This window comes from Habropoda laboriosa, unplaced genomic scaffold (genome assembly GCF_001263275.1).
Source record: "Habropoda laboriosa isolate 0110345459 unplaced genomic scaffold, ASM126327v1 scaffold81, whole genome shotgun sequence".
NCBI lineage: Eukaryota > Metazoa > Arthropoda > Insecta > Hymenoptera > Apidae > Habropoda > Habropoda laboriosa.
Genome location: NW_017100194.1, coordinates 230106 through 250197, shown reverse-complemented (window position 1 = coordinate 250197; position 20092 = coordinate 230106). Strand labels below are relative to the sequence as shown.

Here is a 20092-nt window from a genome sequence, read left to right as displayed (position 1 = left end):
TATACTTCTTACTTTAGATAGTATTTGCTGCAGGTAGTCGACCACCTGGTAGTCTTAGCAACGCTTACAACTATACAAACGGTAATACCTATCCGATATACGCTTGCGTGAAAATTTGCTTCATCAATAATAATTTTCATTCAATTTCGAAAATACTATTCCGTGCATCGTGTTGCACGCGTTACTTCTCTTTTGAATCATCGTGATACGATAATTAATTAGTCCGATTCATTAATACAAAATCGGTACATCGTTACCAGTAAGAAATCAATTTTATTTTCATGTTTTAAAATATATTTATAAAACATATTAAGACATATTAAGTCGCGGATATCGATTACGAAATACCGATTCTATTTTAGAAAAAGAAACAACGCGCACCGGTGAATATAAAATGTCGAGAGTACCACTCCTTCGCATAATAATAGCACTATTCGTAAACAATACGAAATATTAGTTTTCCATATAAATGCACAAATTTGGCAGTAATCCAATTAATGTGTCAAACATTTCCCCTTTCCCCTTCGTTCATCCTCGTATATGAAGTTCAATGCAACGCAGAAATATATATATGTATAAATACATCCTCGTATATGAAGTTCAATGCAACGCAGAAATATATATATGTACATAAATACAGATGCCTTACGTAACTGCACATATGCATATATACCCTGAGAAGATGTTAACTATAGCATTGTGGTGGTCAGTCCTGTCGGCAACAGTCATCTCGGAGTTCTCTTTCAAGTGAAGTCGTTCAGCATGAGCTTGCAGGATATCGTAGAGCCAGAGAAAGTGGAAGAATTGTTGGTAACACATCTGAAAGAAAATAAGATTTTCCATGATGGTCCACGATCGTGGACTATTCGTTACTCGTCGTTGGGTGGTCGTGGTATATTCGCCACTCGAGATATCGAACAGAACGAATTGATTTTTATCGATGCGCCTCTGCTGATCGGGCCGAGATGCGCGGGAAAACAGTTACAAATGTGCGTCTGTTGCTATAAGAATGAGTGTCCGTTGTTCCCATGTGACAGAGGTTGCGGCCTTCCAGTTTGTTCTGTCCAATGTGAGAATTCACCGATGCATGTGAATTACGAATGTAAATATCTGAGGTCGTTGATACCGACTTGTGGAACTGATTGGTCATTGGACTTGTTGCTTTCCGTGGTACCGATCCGCGCGCTTTTTGTGACGGAACAGCAACGCAAATGTTTGGCTGCTCTTCAGCATAATGAAACTCTCACTACTAGTCGCGAGGTATGAATTATGCTACGAACTTACAGAAAAAAAATGTATTCAAGGATGAAATATTATTTGTTTTAAGATGTAAAAAATTAATCACGGAGCTAAAAGTCGAATTTAATACTACTAAACGTTATTACTAATATTCACATAATAATGAATAAACTATCAAATAAAATTATGCCTGTCCTTCAAATAGGAACGCAACTGCTTCTCGAACAGTTAATATGATACTAATACGATAATCATCACTATCATTAATATCATGAGAAATTTACAATACTTTACAGTTTTATCCTGTGCCATTATAAAACAAAAAATTTCTATGAAAAGATCGAACTGCTAAAAAAAAACGTAACGAATCTTCCGAACGAGAAGGATCTGGAGTTGATGAAACGAGTATGCGAAGTTTTCAACACGAACTCGTTCGAAACGGTCAGTGTCCATGACAAAGACCATTCCACGAGTTTACGGAGTCTTTATCCCATGGGAGCATTGCAAAATCATTGTTGTGTACCGAATACGAGACACCATTTCGATGGTGAATTTCGATTGTACGTTACCGCTGCCCTTCCGATTTCTGCTGGAGAGGAGATTACTATGACCTATACGAGATTATTTTGGGATACAACATTACGAAGGAACTTTTTAAGCCTCACCAAACACTTTTCTTGTGCGTGCAGAAGATGCAGCGATCCTACGGTAAATCTTTAAATGATCATTGTCCTTAATCATAAAAATATATCGGTACTTGAAACAAAAGGAGATCATCTATCTTTGAATGATATTAGGAGTTTGGGTCTAAATTAGGTGCACTTTTGTGTGCACATGATTCATGTTTCGGAGAATTATTACCCCGAAATCCTCTTAACTTAGGGACTTCTTGGGTTTGCAATAAATGCTCGACAACTATAAATTACCGGCAGGTATTTACATATTTATATTTCCTAACTAATAATTTGATGCATATTTTCTGATTGATTTCATTTACAACTTCTATTAACTTATGCTTTGGTGTTAAATAATGCTATGTAACAAATTTTATATTTATAAGATTTCATTGTACCAGTTATACAAATAATTTAATATTAATAACAAGAAAAGAATCCTAAAATTTTTGGCTTCAATAAATTTCTCTCAATGGCAGGTACTTTGTTTTTTCCTTTTTTTACTAGATATATTCGATTCGTTCAGGTATAGCAGCTATAATGGAAGAAAATCTGTATAAAACACCACGTCAGATTTATAAGTTTATGCAAAAAGAACTTTCAGTTGTGGTTCCCTGGAGCAATTATTTCATTATCGACGTGAAGTTTCGAATTGTTTCATGTTACGGCAGAAGTGATGGTCTTGCATGGGAAGGTACGGAGTGTATAATAGTATATCTTATTTGAAATTTATTAATTTGAACATGGTAGTTTCTTAAATTATTATACTAGATTTGACTGACACCGAACTGGATATAAAGGCAAAATATTGCAACGATTTACTTTCGGTAATAGATGCTTTAAATTGTGGTGATTGTAAAAAAAGAGGTAAATCAATTTAAATTACTTAACTATGTTTATATTATCGTTTGTATACACATAAAATATTTCAAGTTTTCTTTTTAATATTTCAGGCCTTCTCTTATATGAATTGTATTGCACAAATCTTGAAAAAATAAAACGACTTCAACAGCAACAAAATATGGAGAAAGTATGTCCAAATTTTTCTACATTTATATTTCTGCATTACTTTATTCCTTGTTGTATTGTCTTAATAATTTTCATCCTTACATTATACATCATTTTAGGTCAATGAAAATCAACATTTGTTAGAAAAAGCAGTTACTATATTGCAAAATGATATTCTTTCAACTGCTAATTTCCAATATGATCAAAAATATTTTAAACAATTAATTACTGTGTAAAGAAATATATAAAGAAAATATTTCCTATAAATAATGTACAATTTAATTAATCACATAATAAAAGTACTTAAAAGAATAGTAAATGTTAGCAGAAAAGATATGAGAAAACACATAAGTTTAAAAAAAAGATGTTTCTGGAAATATATATTCGCTAAAAACTTCTACATTAAAAGAAACGAGTATACAAGATATGATTAATATAATCTTCTTGATATCAAATCGTTATATTTTTCAAATTTGTCACCATTATAATGTGTATCATCAATTATAATTTCAATAAAGGATACATAAAGATTGAATAATATACAAAAAGACATTTAGTTATGGACAATTAAAGAACTAGATGTTAAGAAAAACGTATCAATTTAATTTCTTTTTACATTGCACCGCTGATGGCTAAGTTGGCAGCAACAAATGGCTAAATAGCTGAACCAGACTAGCAAGTAACAAAATGATGCACTTGTGCCCTATACTATATTGTATGTACTATAGTAGCAAAGTGCAATTTTGGGAGTCATTTCCTATAAATAAAAGCGTTTTTTCATACAGCTTGTTGTAACAAACATTTTGCTTCTTCATATAAAGCTGTACAAGGTCTTAACACTTCTAAATCGTAATCCACATCCTCATCAATATTTACATTATTATTTCTGTAACAGAATAATGTTATATATCATAACATCGTATTGTTTGTTAAAAAATTATATAATGTTACTTACCTATACAGAAAATCATCCACCGTAGGTAGCATGTCATTGTTTAAGTCACGCAACAAGCGATTTCGTGCAAGTGCTGTATGCATAAATCCAACATTGTGAAGGAAAAATTCCGAGTGATCTGGGAAAAAAAAAGATTTAGTTAGACAGATATAATTACAGTAATTCGAATCAAACTATAACTCATTAAACAACATACCGTCTTTCCCATATTTTTTTGTCATTTTTTTTATCAGATCCTCGCCTGCGTATTTCGCAGAAACACCAATTCTATGTAGAATTGCTTTACATTGCCAACGATTTTCTGAATTCTGATTGCATGATGTAGATTTCCGAGGTTGTGTTTCCTTAACAAGACTTTCCCAATCAACTCCCAAAGCATCACCTAAACCTTTACCACTTGTTTTTATATCTTCTTCCAATTCACCATCGGAAATTTCTTCAAAGTCCATTGTTTCCATGTTTTCATCTTCCATATTTCTATGCACAATTTTAATTATGTTAATATTATTAGTATGCATTATATATAACAGTAATGTAGAAACTTTAGAAATTAAAAATAGTACCTAAATGATATTGTGTCAGTATTATCTTTTCCTTTTGCATGAAAAACTGTTTCTTCTATCGTTTCCTTTGGAGACGAGGGATCTGTCTCTTGGATTGTTGGCTGACCATCTCGTTGTGCAGTATCAGGAGTTTTCTTAGTTGCTCGCGGTTTATTTGCGTCCATATCCTGTAAATGCCAATAATAAAAATGTATTCATGTAATGATCTGCATTAATTATATAAACCAAAAAGGAAAACACACCGTAATATCTTCCATGTTTAATATGTCATCTGGATCATCACTAATATCACTAAGATCGCTTTCAGTATGAAGCGTTTGCAAAGATTCGTCAATACCAGAACGTTTTGTTTCAGATGTAACAGTTTCCTTTGTTTCAGACTTTTCTTTTGGTGCAGGCTTCTTCTGAAAAGTGTCTGTAGGTTTTTCTCGAGTTGTAGACAATTTACCTTCAGCAAGTTCCATTAGCTTTTTATTGATAGGTTCCTCTTTCATGCTACCATATAAAGATGTTTGCTTGGAGTTATGAACTACACATTCATCTCTAGTTTCTGAACTGTTGTAAGTTCTTCTTTTACTGGAAAAGCAACAAAATATTTGATTACATTTATCCCCAAAGTCTACTGTATTATAAATGCATGGTATAATATATTAATTAATCAAGACTGGCTTATAACGTACTTATGCGATGTAGATTCTGCTAATTCTAATTCCTTAGATCGATCATTTCTATAGTGGCTGCGAATATGCACTGATTGATTATCCCATTTTCGAGAGTCACTTGATTTCCAATCAGACACAGAATTATCATATCGGGAATTCCAGTCATCGTCATGCACTTCTGATCGGGGAAGACTGTCTCTGCTATCCCATGGTGCTCTTACACGCCATTCTCTTTCTTCCCAATCAACAGGACCATAAGTTCGTTCTCTACCATGTTCTACATCACGATGGTGACAATCCCAATCATCATTAGGAACATTTTCATCTCTAATTAAAATAAACACAAAAGTTAACAAAATTCCAATTTATTGTTATCCTTTTTAACATGGATGTAATTTTTCTAAACAAAAAAATTATTTTTAAAAATTTGATAATTAACATACCGAATTGCAGTATTACTTCTTAATTTTTCTCCAGAATAAAGTGGATGTCTATGATGATGGTGATGATGTCGATGATCATCAAAGGACGTTCTATCCGTAGTCTGAACAACATATCTAGATTCTCGAGATCTTTCTTCGCGAATTCCACGTCTTTCATCAAACGGACTATCATATCTCCTTCCATCCACAGGTTTTCTTCTATCATCATCGTGAACATGATGATCACGATAGTCTATATGTGCAGGTGCTTCCTCCTGCTCATCCCAATGTTCTGACAAACGTCCATAATTTCTATTATAATTTCTATCAATTTCAATCGTGCGTCGTGGACTAGTCTCCCGTCTTTCGATTAAACGATCAACTTTTGTTGGTGTAACACGTGACTGTTCGTGTTCAGATGTATGACTTCGGTCATATCTTGTACCAAATCGCCTATGTCTTTCACGATCATAATGTCCGACATCTATTCTATCAATTAAATTGTCTCGTGATGTTGACAATGTAGGTGGTGCAGATGAAGCTGCAGAAGATGCTATAGAAGACTGAACTGCTGGTAAAGCAGGTGTTTGCGATAACGGTGGGACATTATGGACACCTTTATCAAGCAATGATGCTCTATCCAAAGATCTTTCTCGTGGAAAACGATCAACACGGTCTCTTGGTGAATTTACACCAGGTTTACGAATAGGTGCATCCTTATCTACAGTATTTCTATCGTATCTATTATCAATACGTTGAGATGTTCTGTCTCTATCAGAAAGCGCTTTCGTTTCAGACCGTTCCCTTTCTCTATCATTCCTACGTTCTCGGGTACCATTCTTTTCAAAGGCATTATCTTTTACCACTATTCGTTCTTTGTCCCGACTATATCGAGAATTTTTATCCGTTGTTAAACTCATCGACGTTGAAACTAAAGGTGGAACATCTCTATCTCTTGCTTTTATCGGTTCCTTTTCTCTATCACGGTCACGATCTCGATCACGATCACGATCCCGATCTCTATCCCGATCACGATCCCGATCCCGATCGCGTTCACGATCTCGATCTCTGTCTCTCTCACGATCGCGATCACGTTCTCGGTCTCTATCACGATCACGATCTCTCTCCCGTGGTCGTTCGCGACAACGTTCTGGTAGATCTTCTTTATCTTTATCACGAGTGTCTCGTTGATCTCGACCAAGTCTCGAATGCCCACGCTCATCTCTTGTATGGTCTTTATCACGCCGTTCTCTGCTCTTTTGTCGTGTTTTATCAGTCAAATAAGCTTTATCATCAAATTCTTTACCAATCCTTCTATGACTCTCTTCTTGACTCGATACTGGCCTAGTTTTACTATTCTGCTCATTTTTTCTTATATCTTCCCTATCTTTAGTTTTATCACTTTTATGTGATTCACGATCTCTCTTCTCTGTATCTCGAGATCTGTTTGTTGTACCAATCTGTCTATCCTGAGCCTTTGATGGTGTAAGCTCTCGTTTGGATCTTGATTTTTCAGGCGTACGACTGCGCCGAGTTTTTGTTGATATTGCTTCTTTTGAATGTTGATGTTTCGATCTTTCAGATGTTGGAGGTGTCCTAGAACGTATATCTTTATCTTTACATTTCGCCTTTAATCTTTCATCAGTTTTTATTTTTTCGTCTATCGTACGATTCTTTTCTTTATCTTGTTCTTTAACTTTATCAAAAGATTTACTTTTAGCACTATCTTTAGATAATTCATCTACATCTCGTACTTTTTTATAATGCCTATCTTCTTTATCTATATCTCTACTTTTTGTTACTTTGGGAGATTCACTTCTATTTCTTTCTCTAACTTTATTAGATGTTCCATGGTGAGGCACAGATATTGAAGAACCCAATACTGTTGTTGTTGTAGATGTTACTGCTGTAGATACTTGTATTGCTGGTGATCTTGCACGAGGTGTGGAAGAATGTTTTCTTGATGTTGAAGATGAGCTGTATTTCTTTGCTGATCTAACACTAATATCCTTTTTTACAGAACTACTTTCAAATTTACGTTTTTTCTTAATTGATGGTTTCTCATTTTTTGTTCCAAGTCTTTTCAACTTTAATCTGTTAAGATTATTACACTTTAGTAAAACTACACAAAACTTTATGTAGTTGAAAACAAAAATTAAAAATATAAAACATCATTTGCAAGTGCTCATATTGAAAAAAATAATACATTTTTAACAAAATTAATTACTAATCCAAAAATAAAAATTTTCTTAAAGTATGTATTATTTTATGTAAAATAATATATATTACAACTTACTTTCTTTTTCTTTCTTTATCTTCATCATAATCTGTAGAACCACTATGATGTCGCTTAGATTTAATTTTTTTAACCTTTTTACGTGAATCAGATGTGGAACTAGAAGATGAATCTTCACTGCTAGAACTACTACTACTACTAGATGTACTTGAAGTATGAGAACTAGATGAAGAAGTCATAGCCTTTTTCTTCTGTCTCACTTTGTCTTTTCCATGAACTTCTTTATCTTTCTTCATTTGTAATTCTAGTTCACGCTGTAACAGTTGTCTGCGTCTTTCTAATACTTTTTCGTCCTCGTATTCCAAATCTGTTTGATTCCACTCTTCCAAATTTAAATCAGGACTATGCGATGCCTTTTTTACGATCTTAGAAGTAAGCCTTTTAAATGGATCCTCAATGAGCTACATATTGATAAACATATATGTAAATATCTATCTTCAAATAAAATAAGAATACAGTTTTAAATCTTTAATTGGATATTGTCCTCCCTAAATATTATAATATAAATTATACACTTACTCCCGCTGTACTTGCAATAGCATTATCCTTTTTGGCACGCTTGGACGGACTTATTAATGTGTGAGTATTTGCATATCTAGTTGCAATATCAAGAAAAGAAAATGTTGATCATCTTAAATTGAATGAGTGATAATTCTTACTCTATTCTCTAAATAATGAACTTGACATGTAATTTCATTATTCATCAGTACAAGGGATAAACATATATTTAATTCTTTTTGCAAAGTATATTAACTTCAAAATTATACTTGCTTGCAATTCTTTCCGTACGAACAGCTGCCGTTTAGTGCCCAGTTTCTACAATAATCCGACGAATTTTGGCCGGCAGTAACTGCTGGTTTGGTCCCCAACCTCTCAAACACACTTGGTCGACGAGAGTCTGTATTACATTTCGTAGGGTCAACCGTTATCTTCCTTATGTTTGATTTTGACATATTATCACCATAAAACAATTATGTTTTCACAATGGAAGCACATAACTGCAGCATGCAAATATTCATTTGCTATGGAATCACCATTAATCAGTTAGGCATTGACGAATACAAGCACAGTTGACAAAGAATCGACAAAGCATTTAAAAGCTAAACAATACAAGTCGCTCGTTATGTTTTATACAATTATTTTTCTTGTAAACGTCACTATGTTAATATTTACACTTATTTTGTTTTACACATTCTTAAAAGCTAACCCTAGGTCGCCCTACTGCATACGACTGAAGTAAGTACTAAATGTACAGAAAACAATACTGCTAACACAATGAAGTTGTATATGAAACGTTTAATATTGCCAACATACAGTGATAAACACTATAAAAAATGTGTTCAAGCATTATTAATATATTATTAAACATAAAAATAACCTTTCAAAAACTAATTTGTAAATATAAAAGATCCATATATGTTGCACAAAATGTAATATAAAAGTAAATATAAAATGCAACCAGAGTAATAGAAATAGTATATATTACTAAGGAAATACATTTACTCTTCTAACGGAAACGGGATCTTCGATGCATATACAAAAAAAAATTCAAATGTACTCAAATAAAAATAGATATTCATAAATAAAATGTAAAATTTTAAGCTTTCAATTTTTGCATTAATGCTTATTTTGAAATAAAGCTACTAGCAGAGAAATATTTGACAATTTTTTCATTAGCTTTAAAATTCAAACTTAGAACTGATATTAACTTATAATTCCTTATCTATAAGTATTTCTTTTAACTTTTTATTGATAATGTTAATTGTATAAGTAATTAGTGCTATTTGTAATTTATTTCCACATTACCGATAAATAATAACGTATATACAGTTAATTTGTATGCATGTATTTAAAACACTAAAATATAGCTGTACGTAATTCCGATTGTCATTTCCAGTACCTTAAACGTAGCTGTCACGTTGCACATTGCGTTAGTTCTTTGATACATTTATTCTTTCGTATTTAAAATTTAAATATTACTGATTGAATTTTATTCTTATTAATGTATGATTATTTTGTTCACTTTATTTATTTGCAGTTTATGACAAATATCAACTGAAAAAAATGACAATACTAACTGTACAATTTACACATTACCTTTATACATTAATAACTCACGAATGTTTTATTATATTAAGTTTTCTTGCTATCAATAAAATATTTTGAAAGAATAAACTTATTGCAATTTATTATTACCATGTTATGTTAGCACATCTATTACCAGTGTTTATTATTGAACAATCACATTATTTATAATTTTTATAGACCTTTTTACAATGGCACACCAATGTAGTTGTGGAGATATACATAATAATGTAGAATTGGGTGTACAATATAATTTATACCAAAAAATTGACATAGAAAATATAGAATGTTTAAATGAATGTGAAGAAGGTAGTGGAGCTGTTGTATTTAAACCATGGGAAAACAGATTAGACAGAAATAAAGTAACTATTTAAATTATTTTAATATTTAGTACAAGAATTCTTTAAATTGCATTAATATAATATTGTATACCATAATTAATCTTGTTTCAGTATGTCGAAAGTGATGTGGATAATGAACTCTTATTTAATATTCCGTATGTTTCTTTATTCTGATATTATTTTATTAAGAATATATGAATACTGTTATTTTTCTTCAGTTTCACAGGAAATGTAAAGCTAAAAGGTCTCATCATTATTGGAGGAGAAGATGATTTACATGCAAATAAAGTAAAGTTGTAAGTAATTTTATATTTTGTATTTTGACATGCTTGAAATAAAATTTAACCTATAAAATTAACTTTTAATCTTAATTTGACTAATATTGAATAAAATATTTAATTGATACAGATATAAAAATCGACCACGTATGACATTTGATGATGTGGTCACAGAACCTGAACAAGAATTTGAACTATGTGTAGATAGTACTGGAGTACATGAGTATTCTCTTAAGTATATATATATGTTATCATATTATGTATTTATCATTTCATAAAATTATGATAATATAAAAATTGAACACAATTTTTATTACAGGGTAGTGAAATTTTCATCAGTGCATCATCTAAGTTTACATTTTACTGGTATTGAAGGCTCAGATAAAATCAAAATTTATTATATTGGATTAAAAGGAGAATGGTCACCTGGTCACCAACATGGTGTTACCATTTGTACTTATGAATCACGTCCACAAGTAAATGATCATCCAAGAGAACATGAAGATATTGATAGGACAGTTAGCTGATTTTATGTTAGCAAGTTAACAGAAGACCTACTCTGTATTAAGAAGTGAAACAGTTATAAAAACCAATAAATGTCTATATTCAAATGAACATTTCTGCCTATTCCCTTTCTTTGAGTTTAACATGTTTTATTATACATTAAATACCATTATTTAATTACCACGGCATACTAAAGAAAGTCGCATCATGCTGAAACTATTTACGCGTTCTTTCGAAAAAGACTACGAGTGGCAAATTTATTCAAAAGCAAATTAATTACAATTTAAAAGCTTAAATTGAGTTAAATTACTTTGCAAATTTACATTGAATAAATATGTTCAAATATAAAATTTATCCCTTTTAAAGTTCCACGTGGTTGCATGAAACGATATAGTGGGGAGCGCAGCGCGCTTATTCAAAAATCATGTTTTCCTATCTAACTTTTAAATTGCCACGATTAATACCATCTTTTAATAATACAGCAGACATCGTCTATTATTTCATGGTAGAAACAATTCTTTATTTCATGCATCGAATTTTCTATGGAATGAAATGTAACACGTTCCTCGAGTTTGCTTCGATCTCCCCTTCTCTTCTTCGTTCCCTTCCACTATATGGCCACCAACTTAAAACTTCGATGCTTGATATCGCGAGAAACAACGTTCACTAAGTTCGACATTTGCAGCTCATGGCACACGCGACTGATTGCTCCTCCGTCGAGGCAAATAAGCAAGATAAAAAAAATGCAAGTGAAAATATCGGCTGTACATCAATGGACTACTCAGTGTCATCTGCAACCAGGCAACCCTTACCACCGGACGGAGGATGGGGCTATTTCGTAGTTCTAGCATCATTTTTAATTCACGTAATCGGTAAGCAATTAATTTGTCATTTCATTGCATTTTCATGAAATTCTAAACATTTAGATGTTTCAAAAAGTGTATCACGTGGTTAAGATTTTACTTCAAATCTTGTGTTTCTGTTAGACGTTTTTCAAATAAATTAATTTCAACACGAGCACCGTTTATCCGTTTTAAATTTACCTTATACGATAAAAAAATTTATTTTGAATGAAAAATTAATTACACACACCAGATGAATTTTTTATTCATTTAACGACTTAATTATTATGCCGTTGATTATAATAGACACCCCGCTAAAATGCTGATTTATTTTTAAACATTTATACATCTTTTTTAGGATTGCTTTATCGTTATTGTCATGTTGTTACCATTATGGTCACGTTTTGGCCGTATTAATCGGTTGTATGGTATCTTTATTAATTTCGAACAAATAAACTACTCCCCGATAAAATGAAAGCAATAAAAAATTAATTACACGAACGGTTTTCTATATTTCTAAGATAACATTCAAGAAATATTATTAATTTTGAGTTACCGATTTCTTTTAAACCCTTCAATAATATTTAAACTAAAAAAAAATATTTTAATCTGTTATACTCTTTTGTCGCTCACGACTGCATAAGCAACATTGTATATAGCCTTATATGCGGTATTTTAGTTCAGCATAACGAACAAATCAAAGAGGATCAACAGAGATTGTTTCCTAATCTTTAAACCCTCTATCTCGTTTGAAGTGTAGATATGTAAATGCTGAATTGCGAGAGAAGAAGAGCTGTACTTAAGGAACGCTGGTTGAGTTTTCTCTAATACAGGGACATACAGATTTACAACATGTGTTCAACATTGCGTGCTTGTTTCAAAACAGAATATCTCCAAATACAATAAATTAAACATGCGTTGCATTATGCGCAAAAGCAAATATGTATGTCAACTTGTAAGTGATGATTTGAAAGAAAAAAAAAAAAAAACGTCCTTGAAAACATGCTTGTGCATGCGTCTTCGATTTCTTCCTGGTTTTAACTTTCGCAAAAACATGAACATCTTTCATGAAATCATGAAATACAATCGTTTTCTTTTCTTCTGATATTAATACACGTAACAATAGCGCGAAAAATATACTAGAAATATTTACATCATCAGGATAAGACTATTTGTACATGAAAGTGTGAATATTGAATGAGATTTTTCACAAGCAGATTTTAATCAATCGTTAGTACATCGTAATGTTCTACAAAATGTCTAAGCATCCTAGAAGTCGATGAAATAAATTAAAAAGAAGCGATGACCGTGACATTATACAAACGTCTAAATGATATACAGTTTTATCTATGTTTCATTTCGGCGTCTTATCTATAATACGTATAAAAATAATATTTTCATTAAATAAGCTTGCTTGTTTTCGTCATAGACTCCTATTAGATGCTGTATTAAAAATACAATTAAAAAATGACTGTATCTACACCGAAGAATCGATGGTAATAACGTTATCGATGACAATATAAGTACAAAAAGGGGAATTATAACGATCGCCGAAATTATTCTTGTTCATAAAATAAAAAAAAAAAATACTACGAATATTTTACCTAACGGATACATTTCAGTGATGATTTTATTATGATTTCATCACAAAGACAATGCCCGTGATCGAGCTGTATTATTGTTGAGTTATTGCACTTTGCTCGTCACTTACCGTATGTATGAAAACATACGCATACAAAGAAACTCTGATTACGCATAACAGTAGCTTTATGATACATAAAATCAGAACATGATACGAACAGTTTGCTTTTCGTGTATTGGTAACTCCTTAGAAGATGCATTATACTTATTTCAAAACGGAACATTAGGTATTCTTTATTGTGGAAAATATGGAAATTCCAATACCACTTAGCTTATGATTACGATACGTTCCTGCAATGTATGTAAATGTATATTTTTACAAATTTGCAAATATTATTTTGCCACCGGAATATGAATAAATTAAGGGAAAAAATATACCTTACTTTTCATAGTAAAATTTGAATCTATACACTTGAGTAATTGTGTTCGTTTAATATTCTTGTTAAATACTGTGTAATACTTAATACTTAATATCGCAATAGTTGATTGCACACATTGTAGCTAGAATTGAAAAGAGAATAAAATAAAAACAGTTTCGCAATAATAATCGTAATGAACTCATTCTAGTGATAGCACAAACAGGGGAAAATAATGCCGCAATTTTCAGTAACTAATTATATTAAATGAATTTCATATTTTACATAACTTTCACTACTAACTTTTATTAAATAAAATAATTTTGCTCAAATATCTTGATTAGACTGTTTTCGATATAATTGTTTTAGTTGATGATTTGTTCGTGTACTATTTTACATAAAGAAAAACTTTTTCTTGTTACAGCGGATGGTGTGACATACTCTTTCGGAGTATTTTACTTAGAACTTTTGCACTATTTCGAAGAAGGAAAAGGAGCAACTGCATGGGTCGCATCGATCTTAGTTGGAGTCACTTTGTGCTCAGGTAAATCTTTGATAATCCACGATACTATACGGTTTCAGAAAAGCGTAACGAACAACTTATTTAAGGTCCAATATCAAGCTTATTTGTGAATAAATTTGGATGTCGAGCTGTGACTATAGCCGGCTCAATATTGGCGAGTGCGTGCCTACTGGCGAGTATGTGGGCTCGAAGTATTGTAACACTGTACTTTTCGATCGGCATAGGAACAGGTGATGTGAAAAATGCATTTCTTATTTAATATAATTTTCCTTTCAACATTTTACATAGTGATAAATGAAAAATTACAGGCCTAGGTTTTGGCTTAATTTATTTACCTGCGATCGTAAGTGTAACATGTTACTTTGAGAAGTATCGTTCCCTTGCAACGGGAATTGCAGTGTGCGGTTCGGGCTTAGGCACATTAATTTTCGCCCCTTGCTTAGATTACCTTATAGCATTATATGGATGGCGTGGAACAATGTTGATTTGTTCTGGGATCGTTTTGAATTGTACCGTTCTTGGAATACTCTTTAGACCCCTTGAAACGAACAAACCGATAAAGAGAAGTTCTTCAGAGGTACAGGATTCTTGTATGTATTATTATAAAAAGCTTAATAACAGAGCGATACAACGCGTAACGAATAGCATCGTAAAATAGAATTACGAAAAATTAAAACGAACATGCACGCAATTTATAAAATGTATATGTTTAAACCGGTACATTAAAACAAAGTGTAAAACATGCGTTTAATCGGAACATTCTTTTCTATATTGAAGTTAACAGTATGATACTATCCTCGATATATCATTCGATTTTCAGAAATCGTTGCCGATCTCGAAGAAAGGTCTTCGAGAATATTCGAACAGTTTAAATAGTAAAAAATTGCATAGTGTGAGTTTTCGAAAGGAGGAAAATAGTACCGGTATAAAATCTCTAAGTCAACCCGTTTTGATTTCAAATGATGCGATACAACAAGACAATTTTGAGAACATTAGCAAACAGCAGTCGGTATTTTTTTCTATAACTCTACTTATTCGAGGTTTAGCTAGTTTACCGAATAAAACAGAACATACAAAAGCAGAAAATAGAGAATTTAAAGTATATATTGAAAGAAAAATAAATACTTTACAAGAGAAATTAGATATTTCTGTGTTAAAGGATCCAGTATTCATATTATTTACTTTCTCAAATTTTTGCACCAGTATTGGATTCTATGTACCGTATGTGTATGTATTGGTATGTATACAGATTTTCATTGAAATAATTCATAATCTTTTAATATTAAAAATTTCCGAATTATAAATGTTTCTATTATATTTATAATTGACTTTTGCTTATAAACTACAAATTTCAAAATCAATATTTAAAATTTATATATTTATGTAGCCCCAAGCCGAAGAACAAGGAATCGATAAAAAAGATGCAAGTTACCTTCTTGCAGTAATTGGAATTGCTAATACTGTGGGCCGTATAATCTTAGGATATGTATCAGATAAACCATGGGTTAATCGATTACTCATATATAATTTATGTCTTACAATATGTGGTATTTGTAAGTATTATTCTTAATATTTAATCAAATCTCTTAATTGAATAATATTGATGACTTAATGTTATTTGAATAAAAACATGCATAGTTCTGAAGCATTTTTATTTTTTCAGCTACAATTCTTAGCACATTTTGTACATCTTTTGAATCATTCATACTTTATTCTTTTATGTTTGGATTTACATCTGGCGCTTATGTCGGTCTTACATCTGTGATATTAGTAGATTTATTGGGTTTAAATCGTCTTACAAATGCTTTTGGTCAACTCTTATTATTTCAAGGCTTTGCATCACTTTTAGGACCACCAATTGCTGGTATATTTATAATTTACAACTTTTAGTTTTATAACTTTTTTATAACTTATGTTTTTTAGGGTGGTTATATGACGCACTAGAATCTTATAATCCTGGATTCTTTACTGCTGGTGGTATGATTACTGTTAGTGGATTAATTTTATTCTTTATACCTACTATTCAACAAAAAACACAAAAAAATGTGAATACCAAAAAAACAAAAAATGTAATAAACAATCAACAAAATGATTATAGACAAATACTTCCGTATCATTTTATTTCACACATTTTATAATATATGTTTTGCATTATCTGTCGTACATTCCTATAAAAATTCGTTTATTGTTTGTATTGTCTGAGGTTTTAAATTAATACCTTTCTTTGCAACATAATCTAATACCTAAAACAGTAATAACAAAATATTCAATATTCAATAATTTAAAGTATGTTTCTAACAAATCATGATATACCCTTCAATTTATAGATATATTGTTTACAATGCTATAAGTAACAAAAATAACTTTAAAAAAACAACAACTACGTCACAATAATTTAAATAACATTTATAATCTACTTTAATTCTGTACCTTTGTAAACCACCCTTTATGACCTGGAAAATCAATCATCAGATCACATAACTGTTTATCCATAGACACAAATGTTGGTTCAAATGATTCATTATTCGACTTAAATGTTGTATCTAAATCCATGTTTTCTATTAAATTAAGACTAATGTATACAAAATTGTATACATCATTTTTATAAATTGTAGTATGTCTAAGGTCATGAGCAATTATTCTATAATAATATTTACCAGGAAAGTTTTCTACTATAATCAGAAAACAATCAATATTACTCTCTGCATACTTACTGTTTGTGTATATGTGAAATTTTTCACTATATTGAGAGAGTCTTTAACACTTACAGTACATAGCAGCCTCTTTTGACTTGAATTTTTTCAACATTAATAAAACATAAGCATTATTGATAGTTGATTCATTTATTCCATATTTCATTAATAAACTTCTCACATATGGCACATTTCCAAAAGTAAATGGTAAAACATAATCAGTAACTGTATCAATACAAGGTAATACATTAAAGTCATTGACCATAATTTTGATAACATTTAAAATGCCTAAAAGCAGAAGAACGATATATTTAGTTTCATTACATATAAATATATATACAGTTGTGTTACCAGCATTGACAAACTTCTATATAATTTATACATTTATATTTAAAGTGTATACCTTGTACATCATATTTATATGCCTGCTTAATTAAAAGTGGCCAAAAATAATGTGGTCTTATTATGCAATGAAGTTTACATTCTCTAAGTAAAGGAAGAGACACACAATCATTTTTCAATAATGAATAATACAATGACATTAACAATAACTCCTTAAATGCTTTTTCATTTTTAAAAACAGTACATAGTTTAATAATTTCATTAGCAACCTAAAACAATATATATATTACAATGAGTAAATAATAAAATATTAAGAAATTAGCAAGAAAAAAATATATTATTCTCACCATGCTTTTATTAACAATTTGTTGTAATATTAATTTCATAATATCTTTATATTGAGATGTATTAGTGTCTAAACATATATAAGAAAGGGCAGTCATAACTACATCTGTTTCATTAATAGCTACTAATTTTAATAGAATTTGTACTTCATCAGTGGAAATAATGGATTTTTTTTTTAAATACTGACACATCTAAAATAAAAATTAGAAACACTGAATTATTACATTTTATAGTACATGACAATAAAATTTTATTATGAAATTCCTAGAAGTTCTTACAGTTTCAATATGTGTGGAGGAAACTTTGCTTGAATTGGTGTCATTTGTTGCTAATGTATAAATCACATTTAAAATATATTTATTAGTGAAATGTATATTCTTTAAATTACAAGCTTTGATTATTCCTTTGATTTTATCAATATCATTTAATTTAGCATAAGCACACATAACAGCAGCGTATGTTTCAGTAGTTAGTTTTATTTTCTTTTGTTTCATACTATTTAAAACTGCAAATGCACTTTCTATATTTCTGAAAAGTATATAAATTCAAATTATATTTTGAAAGTAAGTCTTATTTTTAATTGCATATTCAAAAGTAGATATTATTTATTCAATCAGTTATATACATTTACCCAGATTGAGAATATCCCATCAATAATAAATTAAAAATAGATTCTGATAAAGGAAGCTGCATCCTTTGCATATTTTCCAGAAGTGTTAGTGCCTCACTAATATTGCCTTTCATACAGTAATATTCAATACATGTTTCATATGTCCTTTCATCTGGATGAATTCCATTATTTATCATGTCCTTTAATAATTTCATAGGTGAAAAATCATACTCATTTTTTACATATAATTTTAAAAGTGCATTGTAATGGCTTATTTGTAATCTGAAATCTTTTGACCCAAAGTAAAAAAGATATAAAGTTTACATTTTTCATAGAAATGTTGTACTAATAAATTTAATATTAATAAACAAGAATAGATCATTAAGAACATACTGAGTGCAGTGAGATGTAACCATAAAGATTTTCCAAGTTCAACTTTATCTAATGGTAAACAGTCAATCACTTTATTACACCAATCCAATAATAAAAGTACTTGATGTTTATTCATAATATCTGCATTGAAAACAATTTAAAATTATATAAATATGACATATAAAGTTTCTATTATACAAGTATGGTAATTCTAATTATATAAACTTTTCAACTTTTTACTAAAAAAAGAAAACATTAATAATATGCACAAATTGCACATGAAAAAGGTAGTATATATTATGTATAACATTGAAATAGCACATATGAATACATATAATTTACATTATATACTTACATAACAAATTAATATTATCTGTTATGCTTGTAATTTCTTCTTTCTGTATCCATTTATGTCGGCTTACATGGCTAGATATAGCAGCAATTTTTTCAGATATAAGTTTCTTTTCTATCATTTGGGGTTCGTCTATTGATATCAAACTTATGTTCCTAACAATATATTACTTCCTATAAGTCCTGACAAAAGATATACAAACATTTAAAAAACTAACCTTGCTAAAAAAACAAATTTTGTAGTGCATTCTTGAATTGTAAAGCCTATCGTCTTTTTCTTTTCATTTAGCATCGCAATTCTCGAAAAGTATCCAAACTGATTTGCACATCTTAATAAAATATTTGTCATGATAAAAAGAAGTTAATAATAAAATATATAGTTTCCACGTGATATATTTATACACGTAACCTCCTCCTCTTGATCTAATAAACTGAAGATGCGTTATAGTAAAAATATAAAAACCTCCTTACCTTTTAAATTAGAATCAAGGATTAAATTTAAATTTTGTGCTCAAATATACTACCTTCTTAATTAATCAATATGGAACAAGAATAAATTATATTCCTTCAAAAAGTAAAGTTATAAAATTAAAGAGTAAAAAAAAAAATATATAATGTATGAATTTTTAAATATTATTAAATATTATTGCAATGCCTTTTTAAATTTTCCTATATTTATTAATTTATTTCTATGTATATTAACATTAATCTAAAAAACTATTGTTATTTAAGCCTTTCGACACAAGCGTGAGAAGGCGACTTAGTTTGACAAATTATCATAACTTTAAAAACTGAGAAATTGATGTTAAAAAGAAATAGAAAATTCCATTGAATAACAAATTTTGTTTTCTATTGCCTGTGCTTAATTAATTAATCCTCGTGATGCACCTGAGTGACGCTCCTGCATAGGTTAATATCCATGCATGTACTATACATGTAATTATTAATGAATATATTTTCTAGTAATAAAATATTTTTAAAGAATTTTGA

At 30.3% G+C, this 20092-nt stretch overlaps 5 protein-coding genes across 5 annotated transcripts; 3 read left to right on the top strand and 2 right to left on the bottom strand.

The window, feature by feature from the left end:
* Positions 1–593: 593 nt before the first annotated feature.
* LOC108570227 (protein msta-like) lies at positions 594–3145 on the top strand (the record flags this gene model as incomplete). Its single annotated transcript, XM_017932045.1, has 8 exons — positions 594–598; positions 696–1260; positions 1579–1947; positions 2037–2171; positions 2421–2607; positions 2685–2780; positions 2867–2943; positions 3041–3145. Coding segments are annotated over exons 1-8 (1539 nt in total), but the record flags the coding sequence as incomplete, so codon positions are not given.
* Positions 3146–3698: 553 nt separating this feature from the next.
* On the bottom strand, positions 3699–8861 carry LOC108570251 (zinc finger CCCH domain-containing protein 13-like). The gene is made up of 10 exons (XM_017932082.1): positions 8591–8861; positions 8339–8414; positions 7820–8220; positions 5545–7617; positions 5120–5428; positions 4682–5015; positions 4440–4606; positions 4073–4353; positions 3877–3994; positions 3699–3807 (listed from the first exon to the last, which is right to left on the bottom strand). Exons 1-10 carry the CDS (start codon positions 8770–8772, stop codon positions 3699–3701), a joined length of 4050 nt encoding a protein of 1349 aa, XP_017787571.1. The 5' UTR covers positions 8773–8861.
* An 838-nt stretch (positions 8862–9699) lies between these two features.
* Positions 9700–11050, top strand: LOC108570278 (PITH domain-containing protein GA19395). The gene is made up of 6 exons (XM_017932115.1): positions 9700–9749; positions 10085–10266; positions 10357–10400; positions 10464–10541; positions 10654–10758; positions 10843–11050. Exons 2-6 carry the CDS (start codon positions 10096–10098, stop codon positions 11048–11050), a joined length of 606 nt encoding a protein of 201 aa, XP_017787604.1. The 5' UTR covers positions 9700–9749; positions 10085–10095.
* Positions 11051–11715: 665 nt separating this feature from the next.
* On the top strand, positions 11716–16527 carry LOC108570226 (monocarboxylate transporter 13-like). Its single transcript, XM_017932044.1, has 8 exons — positions 11716–11899; positions 14291–14410; positions 14476–14619; positions 14698–14966; positions 15210–15626; positions 15777–15942; positions 16053–16253; positions 16313–16527. The coding sequence occupies exons 1-8, from the start codon at positions 11716–11718 to the stop codon at positions 16525–16527; spliced, it is 1716 nt and encodes a 571-aa protein (XP_017787533.1).
* Positions 16528–16552: 25 nt separating this feature from the next.
* LOC108570225 (leucine-rich PPR motif-containing protein, mitochondrial-like) lies at positions 16553–19498 on the bottom strand. The gene is made up of 10 exons (XM_017932043.1): positions 19321–19498; positions 19107–19258; positions 18773–18892; positions 18401–18668; positions 18048–18297; positions 17772–17960; positions 17486–17693; positions 17158–17370; positions 16820–17061; positions 16553–16632 (listed from the first exon to the last, which is right to left on the bottom strand). The coding sequence occupies exons 1-10, from the start codon at positions 19449–19451 to the stop codon at positions 16558–16560; spliced, it is 1848 nt and encodes a 615-aa protein (XP_017787532.1). The 5' UTR covers positions 19452–19498; the 3' UTR covers positions 16553–16557.
* Positions 19499–20092: the final 594 nt, after the last annotated feature.